Source organism: Ursus americanus, chromosome 5, assembly GCF_024610735.1.
Source record: "Ursus americanus isolate L20-20 chromosome 5, mUrsAme1.1.p, whole genome shotgun sequence".
Taxonomy (NCBI): Eukaryota; Metazoa; Chordata; class Mammalia; order Carnivora; family Ursidae; genus Ursus; species Ursus americanus.
Window position 1 is genome coordinate 78,880,380 of NC_142131.1, and position 19,743 is coordinate 78,900,122.

The 19,743-nt window shown below is 41.0% G+C and overlaps 1 protein-coding gene across 5 annotated transcripts; it reads right to left on the reverse strand.

Annotated features, from left to right (window-relative positions):
* Positions 1 to 1,687: 1,687 nt before the first annotated feature.
* Positions 1,688 to 14,063, reverse strand: LOC123780240 (interferon-gamma-inducible GTPase 10-like). 5 transcript variants are annotated; one of them, XM_087862407.1, is made up of 5 exons: positions 13,784 to 14,061; positions 9,185 to 9,302; positions 7,286 to 7,418; positions 6,350 to 6,461; positions 1,688 to 3,289 (listed from the first exon to the last, which is right to left on the reverse strand). In XM_087862407.1, the coding sequence occupies exons 4-5, from the start codon at positions 6,372 to 6,374 to the stop codon at positions 2,010 to 2,012; spliced, it is 1,305 nt and encodes a 434-aa protein (XP_087718533.1). In that variant the 5' UTR covers positions 6,375 to 6,461; positions 7,286 to 7,418; positions 9,185 to 9,302; positions 13,784 to 14,061; the 3' UTR covers positions 1,688 to 2,009. The 5 variants fall into 5 exon arrangements, with proteins under 5 accessions (XP_087718533.1, XP_087718534.1, XP_087718532.1 ...); XM_087862408.1 differs by lacking the exon at positions 9,185 to 9,302 and having other exon boundaries at positions 7,286 to 7,413; XM_087862406.1 differs by lacking the exon at positions 9,185 to 9,302.
* Between the last annotated feature and the right edge of the window lie 5,680 nt (positions 14,064 to 19,743).

The window sequence follows — 19,743 nt, forward strand, 5'->3', positions numbered from 1 at the left end:
TAAAAAATTTAAGTCACAATGAGATCTTATTGAGGGCTGCTGAATGACGGGGCTCAACCCAGATGCTTAAAATGATGGCCAATCATCATCGTGCCTCCTGGAGGAGCTTCAGAAGCCCCCTCAGACAGAGACTGACTGAATCTTGCAGGGTAACATGAGAAGGACCCAAAATTGAATACTATCATTGATTGACTGGGCTCACACGTCTTGGATTACAGACACCTCACAGCTCGCTCTCTTCTTCCCAGGCCCTAACACCTCTCTACCCTCTTAATAGTTCCCTCTTTCACACTTTGCACTGCCAGGGGAATCATGTAGGCCTTTTATGTATGCCAACCAGGCACATGAACACCCTTGTTGACCTTAGGATGAGTCTGATAAAACAAAAGCACTCAAACTTATTCTCCTACTTCCAACTTGTTCTGAGTTCTTTCTTTCCACAGTGAAAGATTCATTTTCCTGTCTCATCTAGAAAAAAAAAAGGAACTTTAAAATAAACCCCATATCTGTAAATATTTGATAACTCTCATCTCATCACAAGTGTCTTCTCCAAAGGACCCATAAGGACCCTTTGGATTTTTCTTTTTCTGTCTTAATTTAAGACCACTGAATTGAAAAGAAAAAAAAAGGCCCATCTTGAAAAGGTCATGACTTCTGGAGGAGGGGAAGGTTGTGTAAGACCAGTGCCAGCCACATCTGGTTGATGAGATGAAAAAGATGGAGCATTTGTTCACTGTCCATGCTCTTTATAAGAATAGATGGGATTTGGTGGCAAGATGGTAAGCAGCCTGGATCCTACTAGTATGAATTCTGCACTGGGAGTGCATGTGAAAATCTAAGGAACAAAAATTGTTAAGTGCAATGTGGCCATACAAGAGGGTCAAGAGTTCCTTACCATTGAATATTTCACATATGTGTTATGCACAAAATAGCATAATCATTCACTTTCTCCCTTTCTGACTCCTTTTTGCCCTCCTGCAGACTTCCATTGAGCAGTAGGGGGCAAGCAGTAGTTGAGAAATTGTGGGCCAGTAGTGCTCTCCTCTTTACATCTGTGCTCTCCACTCTCTGGGGTGAGCCTTCAGAGATATAAAGAATCTGAGTCCAGCCTCCCCCATGTATACCCGCTACACCATAAAGGATCTATCTACCCTATACCAGTGATGGGGAAGAAGTGGGAAAATCTCAATTAGAGTAATAGCAGGAATAACAATCCTTGAGCCTTGAGGCAGGTATTGTTGATTTTTGCTGATCCCATTTCACAAGTCTGATGTGAAAATTTGGGTGAAAGCAAAGCACATTATTCTTCCAACTTGCCTAATTGAACTTTGCTTTCCACTCTCATTCCTAACACAGCTTCACTCTCTCATATCTCCTGTCCCTCACTGTGTCCTGTTCACATGTCTCTCATCCCATCTAATGTTTGTAAAGTCTTAGAAATATAAACTTTGACTTTGTTCCCTTCCCTTTGTGCCCCTGTAGTATCTGAAAATATGACATCCTAGAACATTTCCCTAATCCTCTTTCAACTTACTCCTCCCTGCTGTAGTGTTCCACTACACACTAAATTATTCATTTAGATATGTGCTCGTAGTCTTGGATTGCCCTTACTCTGGTGAAGAGGGTATTGATCTGTTGGCTGGAGAAAATCATTCATGAAAAGCCAATGGAAAACAGTTATCTTGATTGTTACCAAATGTTTATTATCTGAGCAAATGCAAACTACTTCATAACACATGGAGATTAATGAAAACTATGGGGTGAATTTTATGTCATAATTTCAGCAATATAGCCCAGGGAATGCAGAAAGAGGTCATGGTTAAATCACCTTTGCATAGCAGTGGAGTATCAATATGGAGTAATGCTTTTGTCCAATGGAGAGACATTCTCTCCACTTTAGGAAAGATCTGGCCTTGTTGGTAGGTGGAAGAGGACCCCACCCCCACCGACAGAACACGAGAGCTGAGGCCCATTTGTTATTCAGTTAGGCATTCCGAGCCATCTCTCTGTCATCTTCTGAGACTTAAGCTCTTTAAAGTTTTATGCAAGAGAATTTTAGCATCATCAGCCACTGTATTGATGAATTTCAAGTGCAGAAAGTAGATTTTAAAAAACTGAAAGAGAGTGGATGGCAAGCCTCCATTTACTGAGCAATAGCATTCAGCACACTTCATGGCCTTGTCTGCTATGCTGTCATCCTGCATAAGGAACTGGATAGTCAAGGATTTGGTGAAACTCTTGATATCCTCCAAAGACATGCTCAGCTTCTCCGCAATCCCTTTGACTGAGTTCTCATCCAAACCAAAATGGCTCCGGTAAAGGTTCAAGCACTTTTCCTGCTGGGGCAAATCAAAGCCATTAAAGCAGGCCATGAAGGGGATGAAGCTCAAAGCAGATGATTTCAGGGCATCCAGCCAGATCTTCTCCTTGAGGAAAGCTCTCTTCATCTCAATGGAAGCATCAGACAAATTGGGCAACAGGAGCACAAAGGTGTAGCGCTTATGAACAGGAAGCTCGTTCAGCAGGGTCTCTTCCAGTATTGGGAAATCAAAGTCATCCAGGTCAAAGTTGGAGACCAAGAAGATGCGTGGCTCAGGCACTCCAATGTGGCTGAGGTTAGCCAGACAGTTGTCTCGTATCCGCTGAAGCACTCCCTCCCTTTTGAAAGATGTGGGTTTGCTTTTCTTCTCATTATATAAATCATTGTCCACCTTGGTTCTAACAAAGTAGAACTTCTTGCCTATCTCCTTGATATTTTGAGCCAGCAAAGCGTCATTGAGGGTAAACCGAGAGGAAGAAATAATGATGAAGAAGTCATAGGTAGCAAATTCCACCATTTCTAGATATTCATGTGGATGGAAATTGGGGGTTCCAGTTCCAGGCAGGTCCCAGAAGGTCACATTAGGATATTTGGGATGTTGATAGGGCGTTTTCTTCATGGTGGTCTCCACAACACCAACACCTGCAAAACCCTCCTCTTCATAACTAACTCCTCGCAGGGCATTGATGAAACTGGACTTCCCAGTGCCAGATTCTCCAATCACAGCCACATCCAGGGGAGCATTCTCTGCTGCCTTAAGTGATTCCTCAATTATGTCAGCCACATCTTTTAGGTTGGCCTCTTTAAGGGCTGCTTGAATTCTACCAAGATTTTCTGGAGAGATGATCCCCCCTACCTTACTGACTAATGTGGTGTAATGAGGGACAAAGTTGGTGGCCAATTGCTGAAAATTCTTTTCTACCAGGAAGTCAGATATGAACTGATCCATGCTGGTTAACTGTGGAACATCTGTGGAAAAAGGAAAGTGAATTAAGAAGACAAATGGAGCAACAGAACAGACACATAGTGTCAGCTGAGGAAATGCACAGGTCTCAACACCCCATTCCCATTCTGTCACACTTACTAATGTTACTCTGAATTATTTTTCCTGATGAATTTTGTTTTCATGCTACAGTAGAAACTACTGTTGTCTACTCTGATGTTTCCTATGTCACAAAAGTCAGGACCTGTGAAATACAGAATAATAGTACTCAAAGATGTTCACATCCTGAACCTTGGAGCCTGTGAATGTGCTACCGTGTATAGCAAAAGGCACTTTGCTGGTGTGATGAAGTTCAGGATCTTCATATGAAAAGATTTTCTTGGATTACCCAAATAGGCTCAGCATAGTAACAGGGGACCTTAGAAGGAGGCAAGACAAAAGGAAGGAAAGGAGATGAGACAATGGAAGCAATGTTGGAGTGAAGATCCAAAAAGGTGTAATAAGAACCACAAACTAAGGAATTCAGGCAGCTTTCAAATGCTGGAGAAGACAAAGAAATGGATTGTCTCCTGGAGCCTATGGAAGGAATCAACCTTGCTGACACCTTGATTTGATTTGATTTATTTTATTTTATTATTTTATTTTATTCTAACTTTCAAGTTTTTTAATTTAAATTATAGTTAACATATAGTGTAGTATTAATTTCAGGAGTAGAATTTAGTGATTCATCATACATATAACACACAGTGCTCATAACGATAAGTGCCCTCCTTAATACCTATCACCCCTTGACACCTTGATTTTAGCTCATTTAAGATTCATTTTGGACAGCTCTCTCTGGAAGCATAAGCCAATAAATCTGGGTCGTTGTCTTAAGCTGCTAAATTTATGCTAATTTTTTACACAGCAATGAGAAACTAATGCAGACAGTCTGCTTTTCCTAAAATCTCAATATAGAGCTCAACACATTTCCATTCTGCAGAAAGAATCAGTGAGGCCAGCACATTGGGGAGCATGGAAGAATTGTAGACATAGCTCACCTCCCATCCCTTGCAGCAAATATGGGCAGGACTTGTCTTTTGGGAGAGGCAGGTACCAGAGAAAAGCCCACCAGGATGTGTGTTCTATAAGGGTGATAGCCAAGCACATAGTCCTCATGGTAATAATTGCCTTATGGCAGCTTAATGTCCATTTGTGTCACCTCATGGGAGAATTTGGGTTGGATTTAGATCATGTGACATAAAGTGGCAGAGGAAGTAGATAAGAGCTCTAATCATCCCTATTCAATTCTGCACAGTCTTGAAATATAGATATCTGATTAAATCATGGCAATTCAAGGAAATCATTACTAGAGTACTAATGAGGCCTTTTATCACTCACTATGAGTGAGGAAACTGTGATTTTAAAAATATTTATACCCATAAGGTTGTCAGGGACTACTAGTATGCTTTCACCAGTAAGGGCGTGCTCAATGCTCATCCCCATCTTGCAAGTCCTCCACGGAAAATTTTCAAAAGAGGGAGAATCATGACTCCCAAAGAAATACAAAATAAATGTGTTAAATATTTTATTTATCAGCTTACTTATGAAGGAAATAGGCAGATGATATTACTTGTTACATGGAGAATCTCAAAAAGAGAAAATTTTATTTCAAGTATATTGAAATGGAACAAGGATGCTGTATTTTAAGGTGAGGGTGGGAATTCAATTGAACTTCCACAGATAGTGGCAGTTCCATAGTGTAATGGTTAGCACTCTTGACTCTGAACCTCTATAGACAGATTTTTATCTATATGACTGCTATGAACTGGATGTTTGTGTCCTCCACTAAATTCATAAGCTCAAAGCTCTGGTATTAATAGGTGGATTTGTGGATGGTGCCTTAGTCTTGAGGGTAGAGTGATCATGAGTAGATTAGTGCCTCAGAGACCCTAGATTTAGAGACCGCAGAGAGCTAGCTTGCCCATTGTGCTGTGTGAGATGACACGGAAATGTCCACCTTGGAAGTGAGTGCTCACAAAACACTGAAACAAAGATGCCTTGATCTGGGTCTTCCTATCCTCCAGAAGTATGTGAAGTATATTTCTATTCATAAGCCACCCAATTTTTGGTATTTTGTTATAGCCTGAATGGATGGGAAGAAATTCCCAACAAAAGAATTATTTTGCGTTGCTACGAATTACTAAAACTCATTGAGCTTTGAAATAGCTCTATGGTATGAAGGGCTAGATTGCATTTAAAGATGGCATAGTTTCCAATGGACACACCAGGAAACATTCTGCTTATTCCCAATTTTCTGACAAATTTCTCATAAAAAAAAGAAAAAAAAAAGAAGCATCTTCAGACTATGGTGTTCTCTTCTCCAAAGAGGATGGCATGAGCAGCTGGATGAATTATAAATTACCAAGATGACAGCTGTATAAAACACTGTGATACTTTCATTAAAGTGAAGAGCTTCTCTTCACGAAAACGAATGTAAAAAGAGAGTTTTAAAATCTCCCCATCGGGAGAAGATACTTGCACAAATACAGTCAACAAAGGATCAATGGAAGGAAGGTATTTTAAAAATTCCAGAAATCAATTAGAAAAAGGGAAATAATCCCACATGTACATGGGCAAAAGACATGAACAGAACTTTGTCAGAAAAAGAAACATGTTAGTACAAAAAGAAAATAGGGGCACCTGGGTGGCTCAGTTGGTTAAGCATCTGACTTCCACTCAGGTCATGATCCTGGGATCCTGGGATCGAGCCCCACATTGGGCTCCCTGCTCAGCGGAGAGTCTGCTTTTCTCTTTCCCTCTCCCCTTGTGTGTGATCTCTCTCTCTTTCAAATAAATAAATAAATAAAATCTTTAAAAAATAGACAAAGTACCACAGTTTAACTTGTAACGAGACAAATGCACATCTATGTACTTACTATGAGATGACATCATACATTATTGAACTGGAAAATTTCCAAAGTCAGACCAAATTGGGAATTGGTGAGTATGTATAATGATAGAGTCTCTGAAACACGGCTGCTGGGAATGTAAATCAATACAATCACTTTGAAGAAAAGATATGTCAGAATCTTATAAAATTGTACCTTCATGCACTTCAGGACTCAGCATTACCACCCTTAGGACTATACTGAAGAGTCACTCTGCAAAAATTACAGAAGACATGTGGATGTGTGCTCCTAGCAGCAGTCTTCATAACTGTGAAAAAGGAGAGGATAGGCATTAACAGAGAAATGATAAATAAGTTGAGCTACACAAGTTGAAAGGAATGAACCACAGCTGTATAGAGAGGAATTTGTCTTTTAGCATCGTGTTGAAATTAAATATTAAGAACCCATAAAATTTCCCTTAAATAAAGCTTCAAGAAAACTAAACAACATACTGTTTAGGCATGCATCTGTAAGTGATAATGCCACAAATGAAAGAAAGGAATCATAAATATGTACTGCATGAAATTGTCACTCAGGGCTCTGGACAGAACTAGAGTGAGTAAGAACACAGAGGGAAGCAGAAGTTGTTAGAAATGTTCTATTTCTTGGGATGATTGTTCAGTGTGTAGGTGATCATTGTATTTCATGAGGAAGTATAAGATTTAAAATAGAGAAATATCTCAGTTCTTTCAGATTGTTGCTGTGTATATTCTTCTGTATGTAGTTGGTCCTGAATCTCTCTCTCCTGCCATAAATTTTGGGGACATCAGAAAAATACTCTCTGTCTGACATACAGAGACAATCACTGCTATGATGGGAGAAAGACTGAGGAATCATTCAGGGAGGAGGCAGGGGACAGAGAGACAGATTCCAGGTACAACCAACTGCAAGGCAAAGATGCAAGCTCACACATGAACTTGACAACTGGCTGTGGATAAAGATGAGCACATGCAGACAGCCAATTACAGCTCTCAGTAGAAAGGTAGGAAATGCCTGAGACTCTGATCTCCATGGGTGGAAGTGAGTTAGCTCCTGAGCTGGACACATTGAGCAAACCCAACGAACAACTTTGCAGGCAGTGTCTGCACCCACCTGAAGGGTCAGACTCACAGGGGCTGAATGTGGACTTCTCACTAGTCCAGGTGCTGACCTCAGAGGAATAATCTCAGGTGGAAGGTAAAAAGACTTGTCTCAAAGTACCTCCATCCTCCCCTGGGCCTCTGTGCTGAAGGCACACAAAAAACCCTGCATAAGCTTCAGGCAGATGCTGCAGGAGCCCCACCCTCCAGAATGGAGAAAATGAAGCTGGTTCTCCACCATTTTGAGAACTGAAGTCAATTACAGGAATAGAATCTGAAAGTGGCCCTCCCAGATTTCCCAACTGCTAGGGCACCAACTTTATCCAGAAATCACATAGCTCTGATAAGGAAAGGCACTTGAGGAGACAACACTGCAAGATAACCCCGTTCTTCCCAGCACAACTTCCCACCTTCTTTCTAGGCTCTTCCTAGGACAACCACAACCCAACCCAACTTGCTTCCTTCCTATTGAAGGATTCTGGGCTGGACATGGTTTTGGAATATCCCAGAAGGAATTGTCTCTTCCTGAGGGCTGGACGCTTCCCCAGGGAGAGGTAAGTTGTGAGGAAGTCCACTGATATCTGTCCGATCACAGTCACCCCCTGCTTCCTGGAGCAGGTAAGTGAGAAAGCTCCTACAAACCAACCTGGCTAATAACGCTGCTACTATGAAGACATGAAAGGTGGAGCCTGACACCAGGGAAGGAGAGCTTGAGGACTGGCTTATCCATTTCAGTGAGTGGTCACAATTGGGACCCTCTCTGATATTCTTCAGGGACAAAACCTAGCACCCAAATTCTTTGGCTGCTCCAAACCCATCTAGCCCTCCAGTGGGGAGGCAATGGGCCTATCACCTCCATGTTCATAGCACTGGGGGTCTTCCAATGGGGACAGCATTGGAAAGGAACAGCAGAATTTGCCATTCATATTCTTTCAGAGCCTAAGTAGTATGTAAGACAATGACAATTTCTGGGGGTAACCTGGAGTTGAGAGAGTCTATCTGGAACACTGGATGGACCTTCTGTGGCTTAGGGACTAGGGGTGGGGTTTTAGGGACAAGGTGTCTAACAGACATTAGACAATGTATAACAGTTTACATGTGAATCTGCTTTGGGGAAACTGTCCCTATTGCTGGACACCAGCTTCATCCTTTACCTCAGTGAGGAGGACTCTTTTTTTTTTTTAAGATTTTATTTATTTGTTTGACAGAGAGAGAGAGACAGCCAGTGAGAGAGGGAACACAAGTAGGGGGTCCCAGACCAGGTCCTTTTGTGCTTCATGCCCATTGATGATGCAGGTGTTTATTATACTTTCCTAGAATAAATCAATATGCTGATTTTTTCCCTCACCCTTTCCCTATAATGATAAAATGGGGATAATTTGGGACTTTGTCTACATTGCATTCAAACTACCCAAGTCCTTGATGCCTTAGGTTTCTAGCCTGGTCCCTGCTTCATGGCTCAAGGTAATTGAGCATGACATTAAATACATAGGATCCTGCATGGGATATCCATTAATGAGTGTTTTTTGTTCTGCTTCTTAGGTCATGAAATCTATTTGGTGCATTATAACAAGAGTTCAAAAAAGTTACCCATTGGAATAGATGCAGTAGATCAAAATGGGCGGTAGGCAAACTGTTGGTAAAATCATTGTTCAGATATATTCTTGTGTGTGCATGCATGTGTGTTGCATGGGTACTTAGCTCTTATGTGAAATGCATCTTTTATTGCTGGTCTCCTTCAGAAGACTTTGAAAGATCTGCTCATAGGGTCTGGTTCTCCTTGCAAGCATAACTGCCCTCTGTAGTTGAATCTGCTCTCTGAGCTCCCTCTATAAAGGCCTATGTTTCTTTACTGAGGGACCTTCAAACCCTGTTCAGATAGAGGAGATCACAGGTATAACATGAAAAGTACCTGCAAGTTGGGAGCTTGGGGGAGCCACTTGCTCCCTGGGCTGATTGCTGATGGCCTCTCTTCAACCTCTGGGTCAGTTTCTTGGACGCTCACCACCCAGGAGTGGTCCTGGAAGATTCTGCAAACTCTCACAGAGTTACCCATCTCACACCCTGACCTGGCAGTGATACATAGGCACACTACTGTTAAAAAGTCTCATGTGTAGGATTTTTCTAGTACTAGGTGCAGGGCAGGGACAAGATGAGCAGGTATCAGGGGATAAGAATCAGTCCTGGGGCTGTAGGGCCTGAATCAATCCGTCTAATAGGGCCCAGCACAGGTTCAGGTGAGTAGACATGTGCAAAATCCAGGGTTGGGTCCTACATAGTCATAGAAATGGTCTGGAAAAGTGTAAGCTTGTGCTAAACTACCATTCCCATCCCGGAGAGAAAGGGTATAGCCTGCCCCAGCCTCTACTTGCTTTTCAAAGGGGTGTGTATGAGCTGGATTCAGCATTTCAGGTGACAGATTTAGGAAAGAAGATTAACTTATCCATCAACAAGTAAGTGAAAGGTATGCAATGGTATGTTGTGCTCCATTCATTTAGTAGAAATGTGTCCTATACCTCCTGGGCACTAAGGACACGAAGCAGAGTCTAACAGATTGTTTATTTTAAGTGTAAGACCTGCAGGTGTATTTTCATGATACCAAGCCTCTAATATGGGATGAAACATTACTGTCTTGGACTTTAACTTTTTGAAGAGACAGGGTTGTTTTCAATTAATCTAGCACATGGGAAGTCAAGGTGAGATGTGTACACGTGGAGGTTGTGATGGTATTTAGACAAACCAGGAAAAGGATTCAAGGGCTCTAGCCCAGGTCTTATGTTGTGGCTGGCCTTGGCCCTACAGGACCACTAATAAAATCATTCAGCCTTCCCCATCCCATATTAGGGGCAAACGTATAGGCAAGCAGAATACATAACATGCTCACAGACAGAAGAAACCCCTTCACACAACCAAGTCAGGGAGCCTGGAACTCACAAGTCTGGTCTCTTTTTCTATGAATTTATTTTATTTTATTTTTATTTTTAGATTCCACCCATCAGTTAGATCATGTAGTATCTGTCTGTCTGATTTAGTTTATTTAGCATAATGCTTTCAAGGCACACCCATGTTACAAATGGTAGGACTTCCTCATTTTGTATGATTGAATCATATATTTAAATTTTTGACAAACTATCAAACATTTTTGCAGAGGTTTGCTGTTTGTCATCTAAATGTCTTTGTAGGGAGTTGGGTGTGGACCTGACACCCGGGTTTGGATTACCAAATCTGATAATGCCTCTGACACCCTGTTCCCCAGCCCTCCTAACTCCCCTGCTCTTACAAGTTCTCCAGGTCAGTCAATTGCTCAGCAATATGACAAAGTCAGTCCTGTCCCTTCACACCCCATTATCTACATTCTTCACTGCTACTGTGCAGTACAACATGGACTTGAGCATTTTATCTAAGGAGACTACCATAAATATTGAATTATCTTGATCACTTCAGCTTTATAATATAACCTCAAGTCAGGAATTATGTTTTATTGGGTGTAAAGTAAATGCAATTCCATCAGTGTTAATTGCTGCCTATCAGTTTCACTACAAACCCAGATGCCCTCCTCTTTTGGGATTTTTGAACAGCTGCAGCTCATCTTTATCCAACTGCCACCTAGTACAGGTTATCAATACATTCATGTATTATATGTGTGTTTTTCAGTTAGGTTGAAAATTTCCCCTTCCAAATCTGATGCCCTCATAGTGGCACAGAAACCGGTAGAAAATGTGTTTGCCACATGGGATATACCTTCCATAATCTCTAGTGATTGAGGCAGCCGTTTCATTGGACAAATTATACCACCTTTAACAAAAACCTTGCAAACTTCTTGGAATCATCACTGGCCCTACCACCCTTAATCATCAGGTAAGATAGAAAGATCTAATGGGATTCTCAAACTTAAAAATTTTAAACTAGCCAAAAATACTAGATGTCCCTGCCCCAACATAGTCACTGGCAGACCAACGTCTATTGGTATACAACTTTCTGCTGATCCCTTGTTGTCTCATGCTGGTATGACCAACTCTGGAAAAATACCTAATGTTTTACCATCAAGCCTGTCATCAATACGTTAAAGATGTCTTCCAAGATCTCAATTCAAAGGATCCTGGTCAGGGGCGCCTGGGTAGCGCAGTCGTTAAAGCGTCTGCCTTCGGCTCAGGGCGTGATCCTGGCGATCCGGGATCGAGTCCCACATCAGGCTCTTCCGCTATGAGCCTGCTTCTTCCTCTCCCACTCCCCCTGCTGTGTTCCCTCTCTCGCTGGCTGTCTCTCTGTCACATAAATAAATAAAATCTTTAAAAAAAAAAACAAAGGATCCTGGTCATAGTCTAGAGCCTGGTGACGGTATTCTGGAATTGTCATCAGAAAAATACAGCTTCTGAACTCAATTGAAAGGGATCTTACCAAGTGCTTCCAACCACTGACATTGCAACAAAACTAGAAGGTATTGAGTCTTGGGTACACAATTCACAGCTAAAGAAGGCTTTACCTGACACCTGGTCCTGTACGGATATTAAAAATCTCTAAATCAAACTGATGAGGAAGATAAGTAGTTAACATTGAGGTAGACTGCTTTCACCTAAAACAATAGATCAGGGCTTCATATTTTAACTAAATGTGAAACCCTTTCTCCTTTTGTTCCTTTCCTTTACTCTGGCATACTCTTGGAAAAATAATGCCCTCAGCTGTATGCCTGAGACAGTTGCTCAGAAGGGGGAATAAACTCCAGAATTTAAAATAACCTTTTATTTTAGGCTAAAAAAAATCTAATCATATCCCTAACTCTTCTCAAGCAAAATAAGACATCTCATTGTCCAACACCCTTGGATTTATATCATTGAGTTAAAAAAGGCTGACCAGAACACATTCACGACCCAGGATTTGCTTTTTTTTTAATTTAAATAATATATTTTATTTAACTTAATGTATCCAAAATATTCTTTTCAACAATCAAGAAAAACATTACTAATGAGATTTTTTCATTCATTTTTATTTATTTATTTTTTTAATAATAATTTTTGCTTTATTTGACAGGATTATGCTTGCCTGGTTAACAGTAAATTTACATAGCATTTTGATTAGGAACCTGTCCTTAACACCTAAATATAATGCAAAATCCATTGCTAAGAGCATAGCTACCCAACAAAGATCCTTAGACTCTCTGGCCAGAGATTTTCTTGACAATCAGCAACCTCTGATTATCTTGTAGCTGAGAAAGAGCTGTCTGTACTGTGACCAACATCACCTAGTACATCCAGATTGACACTTCTGGGGAGATTGAAACACAACTACATTAGATCACTGAGCAAACCACTTGGCTTAAAAAGATGACTCCATTCATGGGGTCTTCCTCTGACTTATTTGATTTTGAGTATTTGGGTCTTGGGAACCATGCCTTCAAAGTATGCTCTAATAATTAAAAATAATCCTGTTTATAAAAATCATAATAATCTACCAGGTACACTGTATGCTATCAAAAGTTTTAAATGCATGTTCACAGATGCTAACCATCAAGTGAATAATCTCCATGAGACTGGAAAAAAAGAAAAAGAATGTAGAGGATGGATGATTCAAAAATTGTGAACCTGAAGTCATCACCGGTCAGTATCAGAGATTAAGCAAAAACATCATGACATGTGAATACCAGGCAAAGGATCAACAAAAGTTTCAAGAACAACTGAACAGTAGCTCCAGTTGGCACCAAGGCCTTCTATTTTGATCACATCTCTAAGTTAAGCTGAGAGCCTGATCAAAGGAGGGGAATTGTGAAAAAGAAGTTCCACAGGGCCACAGGGTCACAGGGCCATAGGAGCCACTTAAGTTAAGGCCTGACTGCATTAAACCAAGACCAAATACCTAACCTAACTACAGTTTCACACACCTGGCCATGTATAAGTTAACCAGTCAATGTAGAAATTTCCTGATCAGCCATGGGAAATTTGCTGATAGACACTTTCGCTTCTCCACAGGAGAGCAATCTTGACCAAAACAACTGATTCTTAGCTAATAATTTCTTTTTCCCTTCCTCTTTTCCTTTAAAACATTTCCATTCCTACAGCTCAGTGGAGCTCCTACCTATTTGCTACATAAGATGCTCCTAATTCATGAATCATTTAATAAAGCTAATGGCTCTTTAAAATTTATTTACTTGTATTTTGTTTTTTAACAGATAATGTATGCATTGTCTCCCCAGGGAAAGGTGTTTAGGCATGAGATGGGGGGTGTCTTATCCAGAAGCTCTTGGGGGAAAAGCCCCTATCCCTATGACACCCCAGACATTCGCATGTTCCTTCTGCAGTTCACAGGAATAAAGTTTGTTCTCCAACTGCTCTCTGAAAATGTCCCAAATAGTTAAATGCTCTGACTGACTTACAGCCATCCACCAGCCATCCTGCCCCTCAGCCTTCCAAGTCTACAGCACCCAAAATCAACCATGCAGACTCTCCCAACCTCAGGCCTACAGATCTCTAATTCTATTTTTAGACAGGTACTCAATCCAAAGTGATTTCTTGCTTACCAGCTCCTGAAGGAAAAGAGACTTCTGGTGTCAGAATTGAGCTCTGAATGTGTTCCCTGGCAGCACAGGAAATGCTGAGCCTGGATGAAGGGCTCCCTGCAGCCCACAGCAGGAGCGCTCCTCTGCACAGGCTGGCCTTTCACTGGAACAGGTCCTGTGTGCTGGTGTGGTCACTGCAGAGCTTTAAGGGCTGACCTTCACCCCAAAAGTTTACACTGCCTGTGAGGAGCGGGCAGGACTTAAATCATCTCTGGCCTCTGCTCCACCCTCATAGGAATCTGGCAAGTAGTTAAGAAGCAGTCATCACAGTGTAGAGCCCTGCATTTGCAAAACAGAAAGTGAAATCAAAGTCCTAAGGACTGCTTTTCCAAGAAACACGGCCATTTCCAGGATGTGAAACTGAAAGTCACCATGGCCATTAATTTTGTGTGTTTTTGGCATCATGAGTGAGAGGAAGGCACCGGATCCCAGGCAGGAGGCTTCTCCGTGACCCATAAAGGACACCCTAACCAGGCCCCAGGCTCCAGGCCAGGCAGAATCTGAATCCAGAATCACAGAACAGAGGCCTGAGTCCCAGGAAAATGACACTCATGCCTCACCTGTTAACCATGGACAGCCCAAATGCTAGGGAGAGTGAAGTATAATAAAGAGTGTATCTAGTCCTTGTCCCTGGCTCCTGGCACAGAGCTTCAGAAATCCTGGGAATTTCCTGACTGATGGGAGCTGACTTAGTTATGCTAATGAGTGATTCCAGGCAGGATCCTAGATAGCTTCCTGTCAGGGGCTGGTCACTAGAAAGACCAACCATGTGAATAGAGGGTGGGGACTTTGGGCCAGCTGGACACCTAGGTAGGAGAAGAGAAAGAGATTGAAATAAATCAAGTGGCCAATGATTTGATAAATCATGTCTTTATATGAGACCCCAACCAAAACCCTAGACACCGGTGCTCAAGTAGGCCTCTTGGTTGATGTTTCCATTGATGTTCTGGGAGGGTGATGTGTCCTGATATCATGGGGAGAGGCATGGAAGCTGTGTATTCCCTTCCAGATCATACCCTATGTGTATCATTTTAAATAAAACTGTACTTGTAAGTATAACACTTTCTTGACTCGTGGGAATCATTCTAATCAATTAGGAAGCCTGAGGAGGTTATAGGACCTCTCTAATTTGCAGACAATTGGAGGTCCTGGTGAATCCCCCCAAGTGTAGTTGGTATCTGAAGTGAAGGTAATCTTCTCAACGACTGAGCCCTGAAAACTGGGGAGTCTTTGCTAATTCTGGGTGATTAGTGCAGGAATTAAGAGGCAGTATACTGGGGACAGAAAAGATGGCGGAGGAGTAGGGGACCCTATTTCAACCAGCCCCCTGAATTTAGCTGCATATCTACCAAATCATTCTGAACACCCACATAGTCAGCCTGAAATGTATGAATATATATCTGGATCTCTACAAGCAGAAAGATGCCACCTGTCCTGAGGTAGAAAGGTTGGAGTTGTGAATCTACTGGCAGATTTTGAAAGATAACCAGAAGGGGAGGGAGCCACCATAAGCTGGTGCAGGGAAGGTAAAATAACACTGGAGCGCAAAAGCATGCCACATTGGTGATGGGGCACAAACTCGCAGACCAGTACTGGTGGGAAAGGACTTTAGTGCATCCCCCAAACAGGATCCAGGAACTGCGGGTGGATGTACACGTGCACGTGAGAATGGGGAGGGGGGGTGGCTAGCATATTTAGAAGCACAAAGGGCAGAGACAGGCCAAGCCTTGGGTTCCACCACTGGGAGTGTTGCTGTGGGGCACACAACTGGAGAGGCTGTGGTTTTTAGCAGGGCAGACAGAAATGGAGGAAGTGTGACCTGGAGAGCTCAGTGAAGAGCAGACAGCAATTTCTCTGTTCTGAGATAAAGGTTTGGATGCAGTCACTTCTGTTCTGACTCTCAGGAGAGACACAAAAAGCCACCAGGGAAAACTTCCAGAGGACAAAAGCCCCCAAAAAACTGGTTTTCACTGAGCAACCCCCCAACAGGGTCAGGGCAACTCTGCCCAAGCAGGGTTGCCTGAGTAACAGTGCAGCAGGTCCATCCCCCAGAAGAAAGATTGGAAGAACAAGAGGATGACAATACTAAGGTCCCTATAAAACAGATGCATCTTGTTTGGGTTGTGGTTAATACTTTGGACTCTGTACATTCCCTCAACCACCCCTCAACAGAATGACTAAGAGGAGGAACCCCCAACAAAGAAAAGAATCAGAGACTGTGGCCTCTGCCATAGACCTAATGGATACGGATATAAGCAAGATTTCAGAAATAGACTTCAGAGTAACAATTATGAAGTTGATATCTAAGCTTGAGAAAAATATTAGCAACAAAATAGAAACTCTAAGGGCAGAAATGAGATCTAATCAGGCCAAACCTAAAAATTATACAAATGAAATACAGTCTAAACTAGATACTCTGACTGCCAGTGTAAATGAGGGAGAAGAATGAATTAGTGAGCTAGAAGATAAGACGACAGAAGAGAAGGAAACTGGGGAGGCATGGGAAAAACAGATTAAAGCCCAAGGGATCAGACTGAGAGAGATACATGATGCTATGAAACAATCCAATATCAGAATACTTGGGATCCATGAGGGAGTGGAGAGAAAGCAAGGTCTAGAAGATATATTTGAGCAAATTGTAGCTGAGAACTTCCCTAATCTGGGGAAGGAAACACATTCGTATCCAAGAGGCAGAGAGGACCCTTACCAAGGTCCTTGAGAACAGACTGATGCCACGACATATAATAGTACAATTCGCAAATCATAGATCCAAGGAAACAATCTTGAATGTGACAGGGGAAGAGATTTCTTACATACAGAGGGAGGAACATCAGAATAATATCAGACATGTTCACAGAGACCTGGCAAGCCAGAAAGACCTGGCAAGACATATTCAGGGTACTAAGTGAGAAAAAAAATGCAGTCAAGTATACTTTATCCAGCAAGCCTGTCATTCAGAATGGATGGAGAGATAAGGAGCTTCCAAGACCAGCAGAAACTGAAAAATATGTGACCACCAAGCTGGCCCTGCAAGAAATATTAAGGAGGGGTTCTATAAAAGAAGAAAGACCTCAAGAGGCCAGAAATTTAGGGAGACAATCTATAGAACAAGGACTTCACAGGCAACATGATGGCAATAAAATCATATCTTTCAATAAGCACTCTCAACGTGAATGGCCTAAATGCTCCCATAAAATGCCACAGGGTTGCAGATTGGATAAAAAGACATGACCATCCATACGCTGTCTACAAGAGACTCATTTGGAACCTAAAAATACATCCAGACTGAAAGTGAGGGGATGGAGAACCATTTTTCATGCCAACAGACCTCAAAAGAAAGCTGGGGTAGCAATTCTTATATCAGACAAATTATATTTTAAGCTAAAGACTGTAATAAGAGATACAGAAGGACACTATATCATTCTTAAAGGGTCTACCCAACAAGAAGATCTAACAGTTGTAAACATCTGTGCCCCCACATGGGAGCAGCCAACTACATAAGCCAACTGTTAACCAAAATTAAAGACACATATTGAGAATATTTTAATAATAGGAGACCTCAACACTCCACTCTCAGCAACAGACAGATCATCTAGGAAGAAAATCAACAAAGAAACAAGAGCTTTGAATGACACACTGGACCAGAGGGTCTTCATAGATATACACAGAACATTCCACTCTAAAACAACAGAATACTCATTCTTCTCGAACACACATGGAACTTTCTCCATAATACACCACAAACCAGGTCACAAATCAACTCTCAACCAACCGATACCAAAAGACTGAGATTATTCCCTGCATATTCTCAGATCACAATGCTTTGAAACTGGAACTCAATCCCAAGAAAAAAATTGAAAAGAATTCAAACAGTTGGAAGCTAAAAACCATCCTGCTTAAGAAATGTTTGGGTCAACCAGAAAATTAAGCAAGAACTTAAACAATTCATGGAAACTAATGAGAACAAAAACACATCGGTCCAAAACCTATAGGATACTGCAAAGGCGTTCCTAAGGGGGAAAGACATAGCCATCCAAGCCTCATTCCAAAAAATAGAAAAATCCCAAATACACAAGCTAACTTTACATGTTAAAGAACTGGAGGAAGAACAGCAAACAAAGCCTAAGCCAAGCAGGAGAAGAGAAATAATAAAGATTAGAGCAGAAATCAATGAAATGGAAAAAAAAAAAAAAGAACAGTAGCACAGATGAAGGAAACTAGAATCTGGTTCTTTGAAAGAATTAATGAGAGTATGATGTTCACTGTGAGATTTGCATACATGGGTTTTATTATGTTGAGGGTTGTTCCCTCTAAATCTTTTTAATGTAAATGGATGTTATGCATTGTCAGTGTTTGTTTCTGCAGCTATTGAAATGATCATATGGTTTTTATTCTTTCTCTTATTAATTTAATGTATCATGTTGATTGATTCATTTTTTAAAATTTTTTATTGTTATGTTAGTGTCACGATACAGTACATCATTACTTTTTGATGTAGTGTTCCATGATTCATTGTTTGCATATAACACCCAGTGCTCCATGCATTATGTGCCCTCCTTAATACCCATCACTGGCCTAGCCCATTCCCCACCCGCCTCCCCTCTGAAACCCTCAGTTTGTTTCCCAGAGTCCATAGTCTCTAGTGGTTCATTCCCCCTTCTGTTTACCACCCCCTTCATTCTTCCCTTCCTTCTCCTACCACCCTCCCTACTATTCCTTATGTCCCACAAATGAGTGAAACCATATGATAATTGTCTTTCTCTGCTTGACTTATTTCACTTAGCATAATCTCCTCCAGACCCATCCATGTTGCTGCAAATGTTGGATAATCATTCTTTCTGATGGATTGATTCATTTTGAGTGATTTGCATTTATTGAACCACTTTTGCATTTAGAATACATTCAACTTGATCCAGGTGAATGATTTTTTTAATGTTTTGTTATATTTGGCCTGCTAATATTTTGTGAGCATATTTGCAACTATGTTCATCAGAGAAATTGGCCTGGAGTTGTTTTTTGGGTTTTGTTTTGTTTGTTTTGTTTGTTTTATTTGTTTTTTAGTGACTTTATCCGATTTTGGTAACAGGGTAATTTTGGCTTTATAGAATGCATTTGGAAGTTTTTCTTTCTCTTCTATTTTAGGAATTGTTAGAGAAGAACAGGTATTTACTCTTCTTTACATGTTTGCTAAAATTCATTGTGAGGTTATCGGGTCCTGATGTTTGTTTGTTGGAATATTTTTACTACTGATTCAATTTCATTGCTGGTAATCAGTCTGTTCAGATTTTCTATTTCTTCCTGATTCAGTTTTGGGAGGTTACATGTTTCAAAAAATTTATCCATTTCTTTTATGTTATTAAACTTCTTGCTTTACAATTTTTCATAATATTCTCTTACAATCCTTTGTATTTCTATCGTGTCACTTTCTATTTCTCCTCTTTAATTTCTGATTTTATGTGAGCTCTTTCTCTTTCTTTCTTTCTTTCTTTCAAGTCTGGCTAAAGGTTTATCAATTCTGTTGATGTTTTCTAAGTACCTGCTCCTCATTTCATCGATCTTTTCTATTGGTTTTGTAGTTTTATTTCATTTATTTCTGCTGTAATCTATATGATTTCCTTCCATCTACTGTTTCCAGGTTTTGTTTGTTCTTCCTTTTCCAGCTCCTCTAGGTGTAAGGTTAGGTTGTTTATTTGAGATCTTTCTTATCTTGAGGTAGACCTGTATTGCTATAAACTTGAGGCTTAGAACTGCTTTGCTGTATTCCAAAGAATTTGGATCACTGTGTATCTATTTTTATTTGGCTCCATGAATTTTTTGTTTTCCTCTTTCACTTCTTGGTTGATCCATTCATTCTGTGGTAGCATGTTATTTAACCTCCATGTACTTGTGCTCTTTCCAGATTTTTTCTTGTGGTTGATTTC